Here is a 19,726-nt window from a genome sequence, read left to right as displayed (position 1 = left end):
GATCAAGCTCTGGGAGATGGTGAAGGACAGGGAAGTCTGGCATGCTGCAGTCCCTGGGGTTGCAGAGTCAGACACAACTGAGTGATTTAACAACAACACTCCCCCCAGTAACCATAAGATTGCTTTCTACATCTGTAACTCTATTTGTGCTTTGTAAATAAGTTCATCAGTACCATTTTTTGATTCCATAGATTAGTGATATCATGTGATATTTGTCCTTCTCTCTCTGGTTTATTTTACTCAGTATGACAATCTCTAAGTATAGTCACTACAGAGAACAGTACAGACGTTCCTTAAAAAAACTAAAAATAGTGCTGCCATATGACCCTGGGCATATACCCTGAGAAAACCATAATTCAAAAAGATGAGTGCACTCTCATGTTCATTTCAGCACTATTTGCAATAGCCAAAACATGGAAGCAACCTAAATGTCTGTTGACAGAGGAGTGGATAAAGAAGATGTGGTACATATATACATTGGAATATTATTCAGACATAAAATGAATGAAGATTGCCATTTGCAGCCTTCTGATCTTGACTTATGCATAACAAAGATGTCATGAGAGATGGCAAGAGAATTTATATTTCACACAAATGCTGTTTACTCTCACTCTCTAGGAGACTTTGTAATGGGTACAATTTGACATCTTGACAACTGTAGGAAATAGTTATTCCAGTTGTTTCTTAACAGAAATTTTCATTAGGGTAGTTTTACTGGAGTAGTTCAGACCAGTGTTTCAGGTAACTGGAATTGACTTTCTACTTTTCACAGAATCAGAAGCAAAGAAGTTGGCTTCTTTCTAGAGAAGGAGGTTTGCTCTTAATTTATGCTAGACATGGCCAACTAAAGGTGTTATCATATCCAGAGTTCTTCCTTTTCCAGTGAGTCAACTGATAGCTACTAGCATGACATCCAATCTTTAGAATTTATTTCTCTAAAACTCTGTCTGATTATAGATCCTTTGAGTTAGTTAAAGGGATATTAGAAGGTATTTTTTTCAATCTATCCATTTTTCTGGGGCTGGATGCTCTAAATGTACTGCCCAATTCTCTCACACAGCTTCTACAATATTTGCTTGCCATTTATTTGACAATTTTTACTCAGTACCAGTTCAAGGCTATACTCTGTGCTAGGCACACAGTCCAATGAGAAGCAGGCAAATTCATGAAACACTGTAGTGAAGTCTAGTGAAGTGTGGAGAAGTTTTCAGAAATCAGCTCATGAAGAGACTCATATTCTAATCTTGAAAATAACGTTGAAAATTCCTGGCAGATGAACATGACCATAAAGTCATAATACATTTACAGAGGACCTTTATTTTCTAAATTAGTTTCTTGTTTTTGATGTCACTAGAAATCTATGTCCACCCTGTGAAGTAAAGAGAGGGGGTCTTTCTATCTCCTGATAACTGATAGGAAAACAGAGACTTATCCAAGATCACTCAGCTAGTGAGAGAGAGGGCAGCCATGAGGAACCAGGCTGTGGATTCCCAAATCAGAGACATTTCATCAGTCAATCTCTGCTTAAGCACTTGGAGGGGAGGGAGTGGTATTCCCACTAATTACCTGTTTGTTCATGGGCAAGTGCTGATGTTATCTGGAAGATAACTGGGTCATCTCTGTCTCCTTGGTAGTGCTCACCACAATGCCTTCAACCTAGTCGATGCTCAGTTAATGACTTTCTGCGTGATGTATTATACACAGTCTGAGTTTCACATCATAAGTCTCCTTTATTTTTGTCCTTAGGAAATAATATAAATGTGAAAAAATCAATGAGGAGAAACTAGCTGGCCAACATGTGAGCAGAGACTGGTTTCTTTTTTCATGCATTCTTATCAGTCTAAACACCTGGGGATGCCCTTTCTGTTGCAGGGACTATCAAGGGCATAGAATCATGTCTGAGCTCTAGTAGGAGGTCCTAGTGTTGGTCCTTCTCCAATTCTCCACTGTTCCCTCTGCACTGAAAAAATGATCAGAGGAACAGCGTCCAACAGTGAGCAGCAGCAGGGAGTAGTTCTGACTCAACCAATTGGTGTGTCTTGAGTTCTTAGCTTATTAGACTGAATTAGGACTTCCTTCCTCTTATTTTTAAGGACCCCGAACTTACTCAGGCCCCTTCCAGTCATCCCTAGTTCAAACTATAATTCTTAAGCAATACTGTTTTTGTATCAAAGACATAGCAAATGCTAAGCACAGATGTTGATTTGTCTGAAATGACCACTATTGGCTAAAGAATTCTAGTCCCAAGCAGGGAGACATGATGCTAGTAGTTAGTATGTACAGTCCTGTCATTGGTAAATCCAGAATTTATGGGAAGTTTTGTGAGTAGTTGAAAATGATTTTCCAACCTGGTGAGAACTTCAGAATCTCTTTGCAGTTGGAACCACTTACAATGTGACTTGGGAGCATCTCCTCCAGGAAGCCTGTGAGGCACGTGCTGGTCTCAGTGTATCAGAGAACCCTACACATAGCATCAGTGGCGTTCACAATGTGCTCCAAGGCCAGTAGCATCAGCATCTCCTGGAAGTGTGTTAGAAAAGCAAATTCTGGGCTCCCACCACAGATCTGTTCATCAGAAACACTTAGTGGAATGCTGAAGTCTGTTGAACCAAGCCCTCCCGGTTATTCTGATGCATGCTCAAGTCTGAGAACCCTTGCATCTTACGGGAAAACGCATCATATCAAAGCTGTCCTCTTTAATGTGTGCCTCCATATTGGACTAGAAGTTGTTTGAGGATAAGACTATTTGCTTTTGTATCTACAGCAGCTATTCACTGTGTGTGTCTGTGCATATCCATGTTTTACAAAGTTGGAATTATACAAAATAGACTGCTGTATCTTACTCTTATTTTCTTCTCAACAATATATCATGAACATTCTTTTTTTTGGATGCAAATGTTTTGTGATATGGTATTTGATGGCTGTATAACACCTTACTATATTGGTTATATAAAAATTCTTTAATTCTCTATTATAGGGCAACATGGAGTTTTAAAAAAATTTAATGAAAATAATATATGCATATTTAAAACTCTGTTTAAAAGCAGCAGCCCATCCACTTCTCCCCACTTCTTATTCTTACCTCTAGTAGCATTTACGTCTCCTCTGTGGATGATGCTATTTATATCCATGTTTCTAAATAACATACATATATTTCTCTGGTGTCTCAACTTTAGACATGTCCTATTAAATTCCTGTGATGGCAGTTGAGAATTTTTCTCTCTCATATCTCCACACACATTCTGCACCTATTTTCCCAGTAGAGCTTTAAGATAATTTTTAGTTAAAGCAAAAGTTTAATGTTTAAAACAGGTATAACTTATGTTTATTGCAAAACTAAGAAATATGCTGATTATGTTTTTGAAATTTTTTTTCCAGTGCTATTAATTGCCTTGTATGTTTGCTTTCATAGTTTTCTAAACAGCCTATCAACATTGCCATATGCACATCAGTGTTTTTACCTGAACATTCAAACATATGTCCTCCAGGTCAATCGCACAGTAGATTTTGTAGGATCACCACATCACATTTGTTGTTGTTGCACAACAAACGTGGTTCCTACTCTTTCTCTTTGTTGGTAAATCTCTTATTTTGCTCTATGACCTCTTCTAGGAACTTCCTAAGAAAAAGTGATAAAAAAGATAGGGGTTGTTTTTGCATTTTGTTTTCCCCTGAATGAGTCTTTATTCTAACCTCCTACTAGATTGATATTTGTTAAGAGTAGCATTTAGCTAGGAAATCTTTTCCCTAAGAATTTTGGAGGAATTGTTCTATCATTTTATAGTTGGGGGATCTGATTCTATCTTGATTTTTCGCTCCTTTGTGCCTGACTTTTTCTCATTAGGAACCTTAAGAAATTTTCTTTACCTCTGGAGTTATGATATTTAAATATGGTAGGCTAAAATCTATATCCTCTTAAATGAATTGTGCTCGACTTCAGTAAACAGATTGAGCATGGAGATTCCAGTTTGTTCTTATACTCTGGGAAATTTTCTTGAATTATTTCTTTGACAAATTCATCCTATTATTTTTTTCAGATCTCTTTCTGTTAATCTTAGATTAGAGATATGCCTTTATTCTCTGGGTTTCTTTTCTTTTCACTTTTTTATTCTGCTTTAGAGAAGATTTACTTAAATGTATATAAACCAGTGATTAGGTTTTTAATATTCTGCTTTAAAATTTTCCTCTTCAAGAGTTCTTTTGCATTCATAGGTTATTTCTGTCCCATAACAATCTGTTCTATTTTATGGATGCAGTATCTTTTTTATTTATATCATGTCATTCCATTTTTATGTTTCCTGCACATATTATGTATGCATATTATTTCTTACCATTTCCTTTTTTCTGTTTGTTTTGATTTTTGGCTTTCAGTTTGGAAGCTTTCCTCAATTTATGGCATCTTCTGCTGCTGATTTATATTTAAGAATAAAGCGAAGAATAAAAGCTGATTGAAAGTTGCATGTTGGGTGGAAGGTTTGCATTCACTGGAACTTGGTCTTGCTGATCCAGCTTTTTGAGGACTCTTAATTTTTTCTGTGTAGGATTTTTAAAAATAGTTTTATTTATTTATTTATTTTTGACTGTGCTGGGTCTTTGTTGCTGCACAGGCTTGTCTCTAGTTGTGGCAGGTGGGGGCTACTCTCCCACTGCAGTGCATGGGCTTCTCATTGAGGTGGCTTCTTTTGTTGCAGAGTATGGACTCTAGGGCGCTCAGGCTTCAGTAGTTGGGGCATTTGGGCTCAGTAGTTGCAGCCTCAGGTTCTAGAACACAGGCTCAATGGTTGAGCCACATGTTGCTCCACAGCATGTGAGATCTTCCTGGATCAGGGATCAAACCCATATCTCTTGCGTTGGCAGGTGGATTCTTTACCACTGAGCCCCCAAGGAAAGCCCTATATGTTGGTTTTACTCTAAGGAGACATGATTTCTTCAGGGAATTGGAATATAACTTTGGTTTTGGGGATGCTTAAGATCTTTTCACTTAGTGTGCTTATTTGGGGGTTTTAGTTACAAGGTTTTACCCCCACTTTCCATTGTACCACTGCTCACTCTATTTCAGTTACTCTAGATGAGAACTTTGCCTCCCCTCTGAAGGATAAATGCAGTTGCATCACTGTCGTCCAACTACTGACTTTGATTCAATTCTCCATCCATCTTCATCCCGATGTTTTGCTTTGCCTTTCAGTGTACCTTGAATTGTTAGTCTAACTATTACTACCCCTATTGACGAAAGTTGCTTAAATTTTCAGAACTTCCTTACTTTTCTGTATAAAATGCCAACCTCACAAGAGCATTGTAAGGACTGAGTGAATTGCGTATGTAAAAACACTTTGTGAACTAACTGTAATAATTTTGATTTGGCCAACATGTTCATTCAGATATAAACCCGAATGAACTTTTTGGCCAGCCCAGTATAGTTTTGAAATAAGGTTGTCACTTTTCTGTGTGGCATTAGCTGAGATCCTCATACTTCTGCACCAGCATGCCCCATGTTATGTTGCCAAAATTTTGTTTGGTTTGCTGCAGTTTACACAGTGCTTTTATTTATTTCTGGAGGCAGAGGAGAATGAACTTGCTCCTTCAGCGACGGAAAACTAGTGAGAAATTTCAGTCTTGTATAATGTTAAAAATACACATTTTTAAGATTATACTTCTTGCATATTGCTCCATAAAATATCTGTTTTAATATAAAAATAATGTTCCTAGATCACTTATCATGGAAAGAAAATGACAATTCAGGAAGATGTACTGTATTATTTCTGGTATTTATACAGTCCCAGCATGTCAATAAATATTCCAAGGAGTGAATATACTTCTGCTTAAGTTGTACAGAAACAACTGCTAAGCTATCAGTTCTAAGAACTTGGGTTCCTTCCTTTCCTTGTTCTTAAACTCAGATTCAAGATGGCCTGAAGAATCAAAATAGTGTCCTTAGACAATAAGGTATCACTGTCTAATAGAGAGAAATATGAGGATAGAATGCAATTGATTGTGGGCTGCTGGGGGGAGTAACTTATTACAAGTATGTAAACATGCTTGCTCCCTGTCACTATACAAATTGCAAGGGGAGTCGAGAAGAAAATTATCAGCATTTCCGTATTACTGGGGAGAAAAGTGGTGATGCTGTGAGCAGAAATTATAGGCTATGCTCATTTAAATAAATACAGGTAACAAAATATGAACTTGGTTGAATGCACATCTATTTTACTTTCTGTGCACCCACTGCAAAAAATAGCATCTCATATTTGACTATTTAAAAATGGAAAAACTGGCTACTTCTATAAGATGTTTTAACATGGGTTGTGCTCTGGAATACTTGTATCTTCCTTCCTAAATCTCCATCATTCTCTTACTTCCAGCCAGTAATTAGGATTTACTTTAAGCCTAAATAGATATCCATTTTAAGAGAAAACTATGTTCATGCTTAGTAAACACAGTTTTTGATTCTTTTATTGAAATATAGTTGATTTACAATAATGTGTTAGTTTCAGGTGTATAGTAAGGTTATTCAGTTATATGTATTTTTTTCAAATTATTTTAATTATGGGTTATTAAAATTTGATATTGAATATAATTCCTGTGTTACACATAAATCCTTGTAATCTATTTTATGTATGGTTTGGTTTAACAAGTTGTGTCTGACTCATGTGGCCCGTGGAATGTAACCTGCCAGAATCCACTGGCCATGGGATTTCCCAGGCAAGAATACTGGAGTGGGTTGCCATTTCCTTCTCCAGGGTATCTTCCCAACCTGGAGATTGAACCCAAGTCTCCTACATTGCACACAGATTCTTTACTGTCTGAACCACCAGGTAAGTCCCTTTATATGTACAGTAGTTTGTATTTGTTAATCCGATACTCCTTATTTATCCCTCCTACTATCTTCCTTTTCCCCCTTGGTAACCATAAGTTTTTCTCTATGTCTCTGTCTCTTTCTGTTTTGTATGTAAATTCATTGTATTATTTTATAGCTTCTACATATAAGTGATAGCATATTTGTCTTTCTGTTTGACTTACACCATGTGTGTGCACGTGCCTGGTGCTCGGTGATATCAACTCTATGTGACCATATGGACTGTAACCCTCCAGGCTCCTCTGTCCGTAAAATTCTCCAGCAAGAATTCTGGAATAGGTTGCCATTTTCTCCTTCAGGGGATCTTCCAACCCAGGGATTGAACCTGTGTCTCCTGTTTCTCCTGTATTGACAGGTAGATTCTCTACCACTGCTCCACCTGGGAAGCCTTACTTCACTTAGTATGATATTCTCTAGGTCATCCATGAGGCTACAAATGGCAGTTCCATTCTTGTTTATGACTAATATTTTTATATATATATATATGTATATATATAATATTCCATTATGTATGTGGCTATAATATTCTATTAGATATATAGTATATATGTATGTATGTGTGTATATATATATATATATATACTTCTTTAACCAATCATCTGTTGATGGGCATTTGAGTTGTTTCCACGCCTTGAATATTATAAATAGTACTTCTATGAACATTGGGTCACATGTATCTTTTCAAATTAGAGTTTTCATCTCTTTTGGATATATGCCCAGGAGAGGGATTGCTAGATCATACAGTAGCTCTATTTATAGTTTTTTTAAAGGAATCTCCGTGTTCTCCATAATGATTTACCAATTTACATTCTCACCAACAGTGTCAGAGGGTTCTGTTTTCTTTATACCCTTTCTAGTATGTATTATTTGTAGACTTTCTGATGATGGCCATTCTGATCAGTATGAGGTCATACCTTATTGTAGATTTAATTTGTATTTCTCTAATAATTAGTGATGTTGAGCATATTTTTATGTGCCTGTTATCTATCTGTATGCCTTCTTTGGAAAAATGTCTATTTAGGTCTTCTGCCCTTTTTTTTTAATTAATTTTTTTTATATTTTAATAAAGCAGTTACTCCCTGTTATCCCTTCTCTAGACCCTGACATTTGCTCATTAATATGCTTTCTGTTTCTATGAATTTGCTAATTATGAATATTTTGTATAAAAGGGATCATGCAACATGTGGTCTTTGTATTTGGCTTCTTTCACTTAGCATATGTTCAAGATTTGTCCATGTTTTAGTGTGTGTAAGTACTTTATTCATTTTTATGTCTGGATATACCACATTTTTTGTTTGTTTGTTTGTTTATCCATTCATCAGCTGATAAATATTTGAGTTGTTTCTACCTTTTGGCTATTGTGAATGGTGGTGCTATGAATATTTTTGGAAAAGTCCTTGTTGGAACATTATTTTTCGGTTCTTTTAGGTATAAACTTAGGAGTTGAATTGCTTCATCTTATGATGATTTTATGTTTAACTTATTGAGGAACTGCCAAACTAGTTCACGGCATTGCAAAGAGTTGGACACGATGAGTGACTAACACACACACACACACACACACACACACACACATCATAACTGCACTAGTTTCATTTCTTCTAGCAATATATGAGGGTTCCAACTTCTTTATATTCTTGCCAACACATTATTTTTTCTTCCTTTTTTTTAATAGCTATCCTAATCCTTGTGAATTGGCATTCGTTGTGGCTTTGGTTTGCATTTCCATAATGACTAATGAGATTGAACATATTTTTACGTGCTTCTTGGCCATTTACATATCTTTGGAGACATATCAAGTCTTTCGCCCATTTTAAAATTCACTTGCCTTTGTGCTATACTATTTTAAGCATAAAATTCAAGACAAAAATTAAAACTTCTTGGTTATTTTATTAAGAATTATACAATTTGGAAAAGTCTCAAGGATAAATATTGCTAAGTTCTTTGTTCACCGTTCACTAAGAAGTGCCTTTCTTATTTCTTTCCCTTTGATCACTGGTCCCCCAGCTCCATCTGTCAAGAAACAAGGCAACCTTTGATTCCAGCAAATAAATGATGCACTGCAGAAGAAAGTCTCACTTTTGCACCTGGTTTCATCACTGTGGGTTTCCAGGAGCTGGCATTGCCTTCAAAGACAATTGTTAAGTGGGCCTGGCTTCATTCTTCTTCGTTTGCATTAGCAACTGCTGTAAACTGGAACAAGATTATAACCCAAACCAGCATCCTGTTATCGTTCATTTATTTGATTTAACACATAGAGATGGAGTCTTTTAAAGAGCATTTACTTCTTCACATCATCAAAATCATTCTCAGTGGACACATTTAGCCTGATAATGGGGATACATTCCTTTTTAGATCCAGTGACTAAGTTGGTGACTCAGAATTTATGATTCTGTTTAAGTATTTTGGGTAAGTGTGTAGCAGAAGGAATGGTAGCAGATTTTTACCATGGTTGGGTCAGAGTTCTGTAGTGAGATGTATACTAGTAATGTTTGTGATCGTTTTATTTGAATGTCTTATTTGTTGAAGTAAGATCAGAGCATAAAATATATAACTTAGGAAACATGGAAGTGGAAAATGAATCTTAGCAGTCAAGATTGGTCATTTTCTTCTTTAATCTGGCTCTTCTTCTTTCTTCTCACCTACAAAATTGTTCTTCGTAACATCCCATATCTACCGGTAATTCATATTCGCCATGACTCCTCTAACTATGCAAAGCACATAATGATCAACGATCAGTTATCATTTGCATCTTAGTTCAATTTAATGAGTTGGGCTTTTTATTTAAGTTGTCTCTTCCCTGGTGGTTGCTCATGGCAGACTTTGAAGTTTGATAGCTATTCACTCCTTATTTTACATTTCATCTCTAAGTAATTATACCATGTGCTGTTAAGCCCCCAAAACATCAGGATATTCAAAATCACACAATTAACCTATTCAAACAACAGTATTAAAACTTCAGGAAAAGACACTCTGGACCAATGATGCTTAATGTCGGAGCCTTTATTCCACATGCTTCTCTAAAGACTTCAGGCCATGGTCTCTGTCTCGGCATGGACAACTGCCAGACTTGTACAAGTTCAGGAGGATGCAGCCTCAGAAAGTCCAATCATTTGGGATACCATTTTGCAAGGGAGCTTTTAGCTTTGAGGGAGAAAGCAGAAGGATGAGTTTGATGTTGACAGTGGTAGTGATAGGCAGTGAGCATATGTTGGATTTCTGGTACAAAGCCAAGGTCCTTATTATACATTGTTCTCCTTAATCTTTATCACAACTCCTCTAGGTGGGTATCATTAACTTTTCATTTTATAAATGGAAAGACTGAGGCTCAAAATATTGTTCAAGGTCACTCAGGTAGTAAAAGACAGAATAAGGATTGAGACCTTGGTTATCTTAACTGAAGCCCTGAAAAAGCAACCTGGGCAGGTTCTTGAGGTTACCTATCATGTCTTTAGCATGGCCTCCTGTGGACAGTGTACCTAACTTTCCAGTCTTGCTGACCACACGACCTCCTGTTTACCTGACATCCTGTGTGTCTATAGCAGCTGATGTCATCTGTACAATAAGTATCTCCATACCTGTCTCCATCTTCCCAGATTGTGAATTTCTGGAGAGTACTGGTACTAAATCTTTTATCTCTATATATAGAGAGAATAACACACAGCAGCAACTCAAAGTCTGTGGAATGAGTGGTTGAATTAATGGAAGAAAAATGTGTGTGTGAATGAACTAATAGATTATTTCCTGGGTTCTGTCCCAACTCTTAATGTAAAATGGTCCCCGCCATCTCCATAGGTCCCTGGATAAGTGATCCTGTTGTTTTTCTCTTTAGTTTCCCCAGTCCCCATCATTTTCTTTTTTAAGACTGCCTTGTACTTTCTTATTTTTCACAATTGGCATTTATATATAAGCTAAGCCAAGTCAAGCCTTTTAACATCAGGGTCTCTATCTATTAGTGGGTCTTGAAATTAATTTAGTGGGTAGTAGTCAGCATTTTTTAAAGAAATAAATAGACCAGAAAAGAATACAGCTTATTAGCATGCATGGCAAATAGAAAAACACAGTATTTGTTTCAGATGGGTGGATAGATTTCATGTGTATCAGTAGTACTTTTTAAACATCATACATTAAGGCATGTTTTAAGCAGAGCAAATGCCACACTAGCATTTAGGAAAATGCATTTCAAAATGTTTGACCACTGTCTACACTAAGAAAAACATTTTGTATTGTGATTCAGTATATATCTGAGTGTGTACTAGATTGCTGTGTGAAGTCTATTGCTTACTGTTTGAAATACATTGTCCTAAATGACATCCCACTGTGTGACCTGTGACCCAGAATCACCTGTCCTGCTTAAACAGTTCCTAAAATTTTATATTTAGTCAGCTTTTGTAAAACTTATGGTCAAGGCTTAGGAAGTTTCACCCTAGTATAATTATTTTAACACTGATTTCCCAGATGGCACTAGAGGTAAAGAACCCACCAATACAGAAGACATAAGAGATATGGGTTCAATCCCTAGGTCAGGAAGATCCCCCGGAGGAGGGCATGGCAACCCACTCCAATTTTCTTACCTGGAGAATCCCATAGACAAAGAAGCCTGGTGGGCTATGGTCTGTAGAGTCGCAAAAAGTTGGACACAGCTGAAATGACTTAGCATGCTGCATGATCAAAAATAAAAATACCACAGAGAATTTTAATAGGAAAAACATAGAAAGTTTTAAAAAATGTAATGGTGGAAGCTTAACTTTGAAATTCATAGAATTATTTCATTTTTTTACTCTTCTTTAAATTTGCTTCTCCAAATGTTAACCTAAATGTACTGCTGCTTTAGTTAAATTATGGGGATCCATTTACATCAGTCAATAGCATTAATATAGGATTTAAACTTCAACTTGCTGGGAGGGAGCCAGACTGCTGTGGAATGCATTCATGTGCAGAGCTGCCTTGCACAGCTCATTGGAGATAAGACAGTTTTGACTTCACATGCCAAACTTTTGTCACTTTGTCTATTTTCCTATTTCTCCATGACTCCATAGAGATAAGCTTTTGATCACTTTAGTGGCAAATTGAAAATTTTCTTCTTTAAAAAAAAATCCAATACTGAAGTGAAGAATACCCAAGTGATACCACTGTACCTATAACAAATATTTGTTCAGTGCTTGCTCTGAGCTAGGTAATTGTTGGACAATAAGATTACAAAGTGAACCAGATGTGATTCTTTCTATGAAGGACCATCTGATCTATGAGTTTTCCCACTTTAAGACTTGGTTTCATCTTGCCTGGGTCTATGGGTAGACTGCAGGTCCTTCATCTGCCCTCCAGGCCCTCACTATGACCTTCACCTTGCTCTCTGCCCCGGGAGACTGGCCCAAGATTGCAAGAACTCTCTTGCTCTCTGCCATCTGGTTGGGTTTAGCCAATGGATGCCCTAGCAGAAGATCAGAGGAAAGGACAGTGAAGAAGGAGTATTTATGCTCCCTCCTTGCAAGGTCATGCCAGGCAGGCTCTACTGCTATATTGAAAATCAGAGCTCCTTTCAGGCTTTCTCTCCACACAGTTGTTTCTGTCTCTGCATTCCAGTAACCACTCCCCGTCTTGTTCCTCTAATGTCCCTCTTTTGCTAGACCTGGGGTACAGCGTATCACTATGGTTTTTCTACCCTGATCACATCTTTCTAGATCACCCCTTTGGCATTGTATGCCTTGATAGAGCTCCGCTTTTACGCTCATATTTCCCTGTAAGACCTTCCAGCTCTCCTGACTCATGCTTCAGCTAATTTTATGACAGACACATTTGAAACAATTTCAAAAGAGTTATTTATTTTTATATATGTTTCCAGGAAGCTATCTTATTAATCAATATGGAAAATTATTTAAAACCACAACCTCTGGTTCCTACATAGTACTTTATCTCTATCTAACAAATACTTGAAAATCTCAATAAATATTTGTCATTGTGGGTGAAGTTGATCATGAGCCATGAAGTGGTCATAGCCTTCCTTGTTAATTACCCTTCACTCGGCTTTGTAGTAAGTATCTTGGGAGGAAGAGTCTTGTGGAAGAATGAGTGAACTGACCATCCTTGCTATCAACTAGCCCCCACTTTTTGAGTCCAAGTTGGGTATTGTCTGTCATCTGTTCTCAGGAAAGAACGCAACAATATGGGATGATAACTTAAACCTCTGGCAGAAGCAATGACAAAGCCTGTGGCTGTCTACTCATTGCCTGCTGTATGCCAGGCTTTCTATGTGACAGGCATCATACCAGAATCTTTATATTATCATTGAATTTAGTCATTGCAATCACTCTACAAGGTTTCTCTTAATTCCATTTTATAGATGGAGAATCTGGGAGTTAAAGAGGATAAGTGACTTGTCCAGGATTACACAGCTAGTTTCAGGACTAAGGGTCAAACTCCAGTCTCATCTAATTCAGAAGCATTCTTTTCACTACCCTATCTCCCCTAAAGCCTCTTTGTTTTTGCCATTAACTTTGCCAAAAATCTCATTTGCCATCATATCTGATCTTCTTAATATTCAAACATGTTTTAACAAGCAGGCATTTTAAAAATTGAAAAAATAATAAATCTGATTGGATCTATGTCTTCCCTTCAAGTGATAAAAGACTAAAGAGCATGGAATTTGAAGGAGAAGGAGGAGGAATTAATGAACTGTATACTAGCAAGAGATTTTGGAAATCCTCAAGTGAATAGCAATTAAGCATTGGATTTTCTGCACTTTAGATGTTGAGTCATTTGCCCCAAAACCCAATGAGACTTTCTCCTGAACTTGTGTCCCTAGGGAATAAAAGGCTTTACCATTGACCAGCTGAGTCACTTCTATGTGGTTGTAGAAGAACCCTATGTACCCTCTATTCCCTTGGAAGTAAGAATTTCCCAGAGTTTCTATGCTAAGATGAGGGATTGGGGCTAAAAGAAAAGAGAAAGCCAAAAAATCTGTCTGAAAACTGTCAGTATAATCTCTCTTGATGGGGAGTTACGGTGTTTTGATTTCAATGAAAGAGCAAAAGAAAGCAAACCAGTTGGTTATAAATTTAATTTATGAAAAAACTACCACAGGCCTAAAGCATTCAACAGTACAGCCATTGATTCTTCTTTCTTGTTCCTTGGGGAGCTGTTGCTATATTTGATATGGTGAACTTCAAATTGTCTTACTTTATCATTTAAATGTTAGAACAGCCATACCCTGAAAGCAGCTGAGGAGCTGCACACTTACTGGGAAAATACAAGGGAGTGTTTTTCTCTTCTTTTAGGAACAAATATTCCTTGGTTGACAGATTTTCCCTGTTAGTGAGGAATACTATTGTTTCCTATTCTTTTCTCTCCTCCTTTGTTTTCACCACAATGCTGTATTTCCTAGTTCCATATGAGGCACTGGAAGAGGGTAAATCATGATGTTCCAGGTCTGTGGTCTTGCTGGTCTTTTCTTAACCTCTGGGATTATTTTCTTTAACACAGTTGTTGAAAAGTCAGCTGTTACCTGCCATAAAATAAAACAACCAATTTTTTATCCCATGTGCAATAAACATCGAAAAATCACCATTGTGCAAGGACCATTAGCTTATGTATCACTGTAAAATGTATTATGACTCTTGGCATAAAGGATGCTCATATAAAATAAATTGTGTTGTAACAAACATTTCTCCCTATCATGGTTTGTAATAGTCCTAATATCAAATAAATCTAAGTTGAATATTGTTAGTCTCCAGAAAAACTGACCTTCAGTTTCATATAGTTGGGTTAAATCATTGTGATGATGACACTGACTCAGATATAAGGAGATACACACTTGTATCAACTCCAGAGACCATCTTTTATTTAGAAAGGATGTCACAATGAGCTGAAATTGCTTTGGAGTGACCCCTTTTATTTATATATCTGCTTATTCCAACTACCACTTCACCAAGTAAGAAATCTACATGTAGTTCCCTGGGGGTTCAGGAGAGAGCAACCCATAGAAATACCAAAATATTTTGTCGTTGCTTGTAATACTTGAGATCTAGACCCCTATCATTTGAGATTGAGGGACTGTAGAATTCAAGTCATGTACAATGTGCCAGGGTAGGGGGGTGACAGTCCATGGGGTGGCAAAGAGTCTGATAGGACTGAGGGACTAAGAATTCAATTCATTTTTATTTTTATTTTTTTATTGAAGGATAATTGCTTTGCACAATTTTATTGTTTTTTGTCAAACCTCAGCATGAATCAGCCATCAGCCAGTTCAGTTCAGTTGCTCAGTCATGTCCGACTCTTTGCAACCCCATGAATCACAGCACATTAGGCCTTCCTGTCCATCACCAACTCCTGGAGTCTACTCAAGCTCATGTCCATTGAGTCAGTGATGCCATCCTCTGTCGTCCCCTTCTCCTCCTGCCCCCAATCCCTCCCAGCATCAGGGTCTTTTCCAATGAGTCAACTCTTCACATGAGGTGGCCAAAGTGTTGGAGTTTCAGCTTCAGCATCATTCCTTTCAATGAACACCCAGGACGAATCTGCTTTAGGATGGACTGGTTGGATCTCCTTGCAGTCCAAGGGACTCTCAAGAGAATCAGCCATAGATATGCATATATCCTCTCCCTTGTGAAACTCCCTCCAATCTCTCACCCCAACCCACACCTCTAGATTGATACAGAGCCCCTGTTTGAATTTCCTGAGGCATACAGCAAATTCCCATTGACTATCTATTTTACATATGATTATGTAAGTTTCCATGTCACTCTTTCCATACATCTCGCCCACTCCTCCCCTCCCCCAATGTCCATAAGTCTATTTTCTATGTCTGTTTCTCCATTGCTGTCCTGTAAATAAATTCTTCAGTACCATTTTTCTAGATTCTTTATATACATTAGAATTTGATATGTATCTTTCTTTTTCTGACACACTTCATTCTGTATAATAGGTTCTAAGTTCATCCACCTTCAGAACTGACTCAAATGTGTTCCTTTCTAAGGATGAGTGATATTCCATTGTGTGTATGTAGCAAAACTTCTTTATCCATTCATCTGCCAATGGACATCTAGGTTGATTCCATCTTCCATTGGAAATAATGCTGCAGTGAGCAATGGGATACATTTGTCTTTTTCAATTTTGATTTCCTCAGAGTTGATCCCTAGGAGTGGGATTGCTGGGTCATATGGTGGTTTTATTCCTAGTTTTTTTAAGGAATCTCCATACTGCCTTCCATAGTGGCTGTATCAATTTACATTACCACCGACAATGCAAGAGCATTCCCTTTTCTCCACATCCTTTCCAGCATTTATTGTTTGTAGACTTTTTGATGATGGCCATTCTGACTGGTGTGAGGTGATATCTCATTGTGGTTTTGATTTGCATTTCTTTAATAATGAGCAATGTTGGGCATCTTTTTATGTGTTTGTTAGCCATCTGTATGTCTTCTTTGGAGAAATGTCTGTTTAGGTCTTTTTCCCACTTTTTGATTGGGCCATTTGTTTTTCTGGTATTAAATTGTTTGAGCTGCTTGTATATTTTGAAAATTAATCCTTTGTCTGTTATTTCACTTGCTATTATTTTCTCCCATTCTGAGGTTTGTCTTTTCACCTTGCTTATAGTTTCCTTTGCTGTGCAAAAGCTTTTAAGTTTAATCAGGTCCCACTTGCTTACTTTTGTTTTTATTTCCATTAATCTAGGAGGTGGGTCACAGAGGATCTTGCTATGATTTATGTCATCGAGTGTTCTGCCTATGTTTTCCTCTAAGAGTTTTATAGTTTCTGGACTCACATTTAGGTCTTTAATCCATTTTGAGTTTATCTTTGTGTATGGTGTTAGGAAGTGTTCTAATTTCATTCTTTTACATGTAGCTGTCCAGTTTTCCAAGCACCATTTATTGAAGAGGCTGTCTTTGTTCCATTATATATTCCTGCCTCCTTTGGCAAAAATAAGATACCCATAGGTGCATGGGTTTATTTCTGGGCTTTCAATCTTGTTCCATTGGTCTATATATCTGTTTTTGTGCCAGTACCATACTATCCTGATGACTGTGGCTTTGTAGTATAATCTGAAGTCAGGAAGGTTGATTCCTTCAGTGCCATTCTTTCTCAAGACTGCTTTGGCTATTCGGGGTCTTTTGTATTTCCATATGAATTGTGAAATTTTTTGTTCTAGTCCTGTGAAAAATGCCATTGGTAATTTGATAGGGATTGCATTGAATATGTAGATTGCATATAGTCATTTTCACAATGTTGATTCTTCCTACCCAGGAACTTGGACTATCTCTCCATCTGTTTATGTCACCTCTGATTTTCTTTCATTAGTGTCTTATAATTTTCTGTGTACAGTTCTTTTGTCTCCTTAAGTAAGTTTATTCCTAGATATTTAATTCTTTTTGTTGCAGTGGTGAATGGGATTGATTCCTTAATTTCTCTTTCTGAATTTTCATTGTTAGTATATAGAAATACAAGTAATTTCTGAGTATTGATTTTGTATCCTGAAACTTTGCTAGATTACTGATTAGGTCTAGTAATTTTCTGATACTATCTTTAGGGTTTTCTATGTACAGTATCATGTCATCTGCAAACAGGGAGAGCTTTACTTCTTCTTTTCCAATCTGGATTCCCTCTGATTGTTGTAGCTAGGATGTCCAGAACTATGTTGAATAACAGTGATGAAAGTGGACACCCTTGTCTTGTTCCTGATCTTAGAGGCAATGCTTTCAGTTTTTCACCGTCGAGAATAATGTTTGCTGTGTAGGCCTATCATACATGGCCTTTACTATGTTGAGGTAGGTTTCTTCTATGCCCATTTTTTGAAGAGTTTTAATCATAAATGGGTGTTGAATTTTGTCAAATGCTTTTTCTACATCTTTTGAGATGATCATATGCTTTTTATAATTCAATTTGTTAATATGGTGTATCACATTGATTGATTTGCATATTTTGAAGAATCCTTGCACCCCTGGAATAAACCTAACTTGATCATGATGTATGAGCTTTTTGATGTGTTTCTGAATTCTGTTTGCTAAAATTTTGTTGAGGATTTTTGCATCTATGTTCATCAGTGATATTGGCCTGTAGTTTTCTTTTTTTCTGTTTTCTTTGTCTGGTTTTGGTATCAGGGTGATGGTGGCCTCATAGAATGAGTATGGAAGTGTTCCTTCCGCTGCAGTTTTTTGAAAGAGTTTTAGAAGGACAGACATTAGCTCTTGTCTACATGTTTGATAGGATTTTCCTATGAAAACATCTTGTTCTGGGCTTTTGTTTTTGAGGGGAGATTTTTGATCACAGCTTCAATTTCAGTGCTTGTAATTGGGTTGTTCATAATTTCTATTTCTTCCTTGTTCAGTCTTCAAAGATTGAACTTTTCTCAGAACCTGTCCATTCCTTCCAGGTTATCCATTTTATTGCCTTATAACTGTTCATAATAGTCTCTTCTAATCGTTTGTATTTCTGCTTTGTCTGTTGTAACCTCTCCTTTTTCATTTCTTATTTTGTTGATTTGATTCTTCTCTCTTTTTTTCTTGATGAGTCTGGCTAAATACTTGTCAATCTTGTTTAATCCTCTCAAAGAACCAGCTTTTAGTTTTATTAATCTTTACTATTGTTTCTTTCATTTCTTTTTTATTTATTTCTGCTCAGATTTTTGTGATTTCTTGCCTTTTACTAATTTTGGTGTTTTTTGTTCTTCTTTTCCCAGTTGGTTTTGGTATAAAGTTAGGTTGTCTATTTGATTTTTTTCTTGTTTCTTGAGGTAGGATTATATTGCTATAAACTTCCCTCTTAGAATTGCTTTTGCTGCATCCCATACATTTTGAATTGTTGTGTCTTCATTGCCATTTGTTCTAGAGATATGTGATTTCCCTTTTGATTTCCTCAGTAACCTGTTGGTTATCTAGAAACGTGTTGTTTAATCTCCATGTGTTTCGTTTCTTACAGTTTTTTTAAATTGTAATTGATATCTAGTCTCATAGAGTTGTGGTCAGAGAAGATGCCTGATATGATTTCAATTTTCTTTAATTTACTGAGATTTGATTTGTGACCCAAGATGTGGTCTATCCTGGAGAATGTTCCATGTGCATTTGAGAAGAAGGTATATTCTTATGCATTTGGATGGAATGTTCCAAAGATATCAATGAGATCCATCTCATCTAATGTACCATTTAAGACTTGTGTTTCCTTATTAATTTTCTTTTTTGATGGTCTGTCCATTGGTGTGAGTAAAATCTCCTACTATTATTGTGTTACTCTCAATTTTTCCTTTTATGTCTGTTAGTATTTGTTGTATGTATTGAGGTGCTCCTATGTTGGGTACATAGATATTCACAATTGTATGTCTTCCTCTTGGATTGATCCCTTGATCATTGTGTAGTGTCCTTCCTTATCTCTTGCAATCTTCTTTATTTTAAGCTCTATTTTGTCTGATATGAGGATTGCTAGTCCAGCTTTCTTTTGCTTCACATTGCATGAATATGTTTTTCCATCCTCTCACTTTCAGTCTATATGTGTCTTTAGGTCTGAAGTGGGTTTCTTGTAGACAGAGTATATATGGGTCTTGTTTTTGTATCCATTCAGCAAGTCTATGTCTTTTGATTGGAACATTTAATCCATTTACATTTAAAGTAATTATTCATATATATGTTCCTATTGCCATTTTCTTAATTGGGGTTGATTTTGTAGATTTTTTTTTTCCTTCTCTTGTATGTCTTGAACCATATAAGTCCATTTAACATTTGTTGTAAAGCTGGTTTGGTGGTACTGAATTCTCTTAAACTTTTGCTTGGCTGGAAAGCTTTTGATTTCTCCATTAATGTTGAATGAGATCCTTGCCAGATACAGTAATCTTGGTTGTAGATTTTAACCTTTCAGTACTTTAAATATATCCTTCCATTCCTTCTGACCT

At 36.7% G+C, this 19,726-nt stretch overlaps 1 protein-coding gene across 3 annotated transcripts in view; it reads left to right on the top strand.

Annotated features, from left to right (window-relative positions):
• Window positions 1-19,726, top strand: part of ST6GALNAC3 (ST6 N-acetylgalactosaminide alpha-2,6-sialyltransferase 3) — a 591,798-nt gene that overhangs the window by 387,036 nt on the left and 185,036 nt on the right. The window contains exon 4 of one of the 3 annotated variants that reach the window (XM_070467902.1): window positions 8,861-9,623. The exons of the other annotated variants lie outside the window; for them this stretch is intronic. Coding sequence (XP_070324003.1) covers window positions 8,861-8,909 — 49 coding nt within the window. The 3' untranslated portion in view covers window positions 8,910-9,623. Of the gene's footprint in view, window positions 1-8,860; window positions 9,624-19,726 lie in introns of those variants that run through there. 3 annotated transcript variants of the gene reach the window in all.

This window comes from Odocoileus virginianus, chromosome 5 (assembly GCF_023699985.2).
Source record: "Odocoileus virginianus isolate 20LAN1187 ecotype Illinois chromosome 5, Ovbor_1.2, whole genome shotgun sequence".
Classification (NCBI taxonomy): domain Eukaryota; kingdom Metazoa; phylum Chordata; class Mammalia; order Artiodactyla; family Cervidae; genus Odocoileus; species Odocoileus virginianus.
Note: the sequence above shows the minus strand (reverse complement) of the source record. Positions and strands in the feature narration are given on the sequence as shown.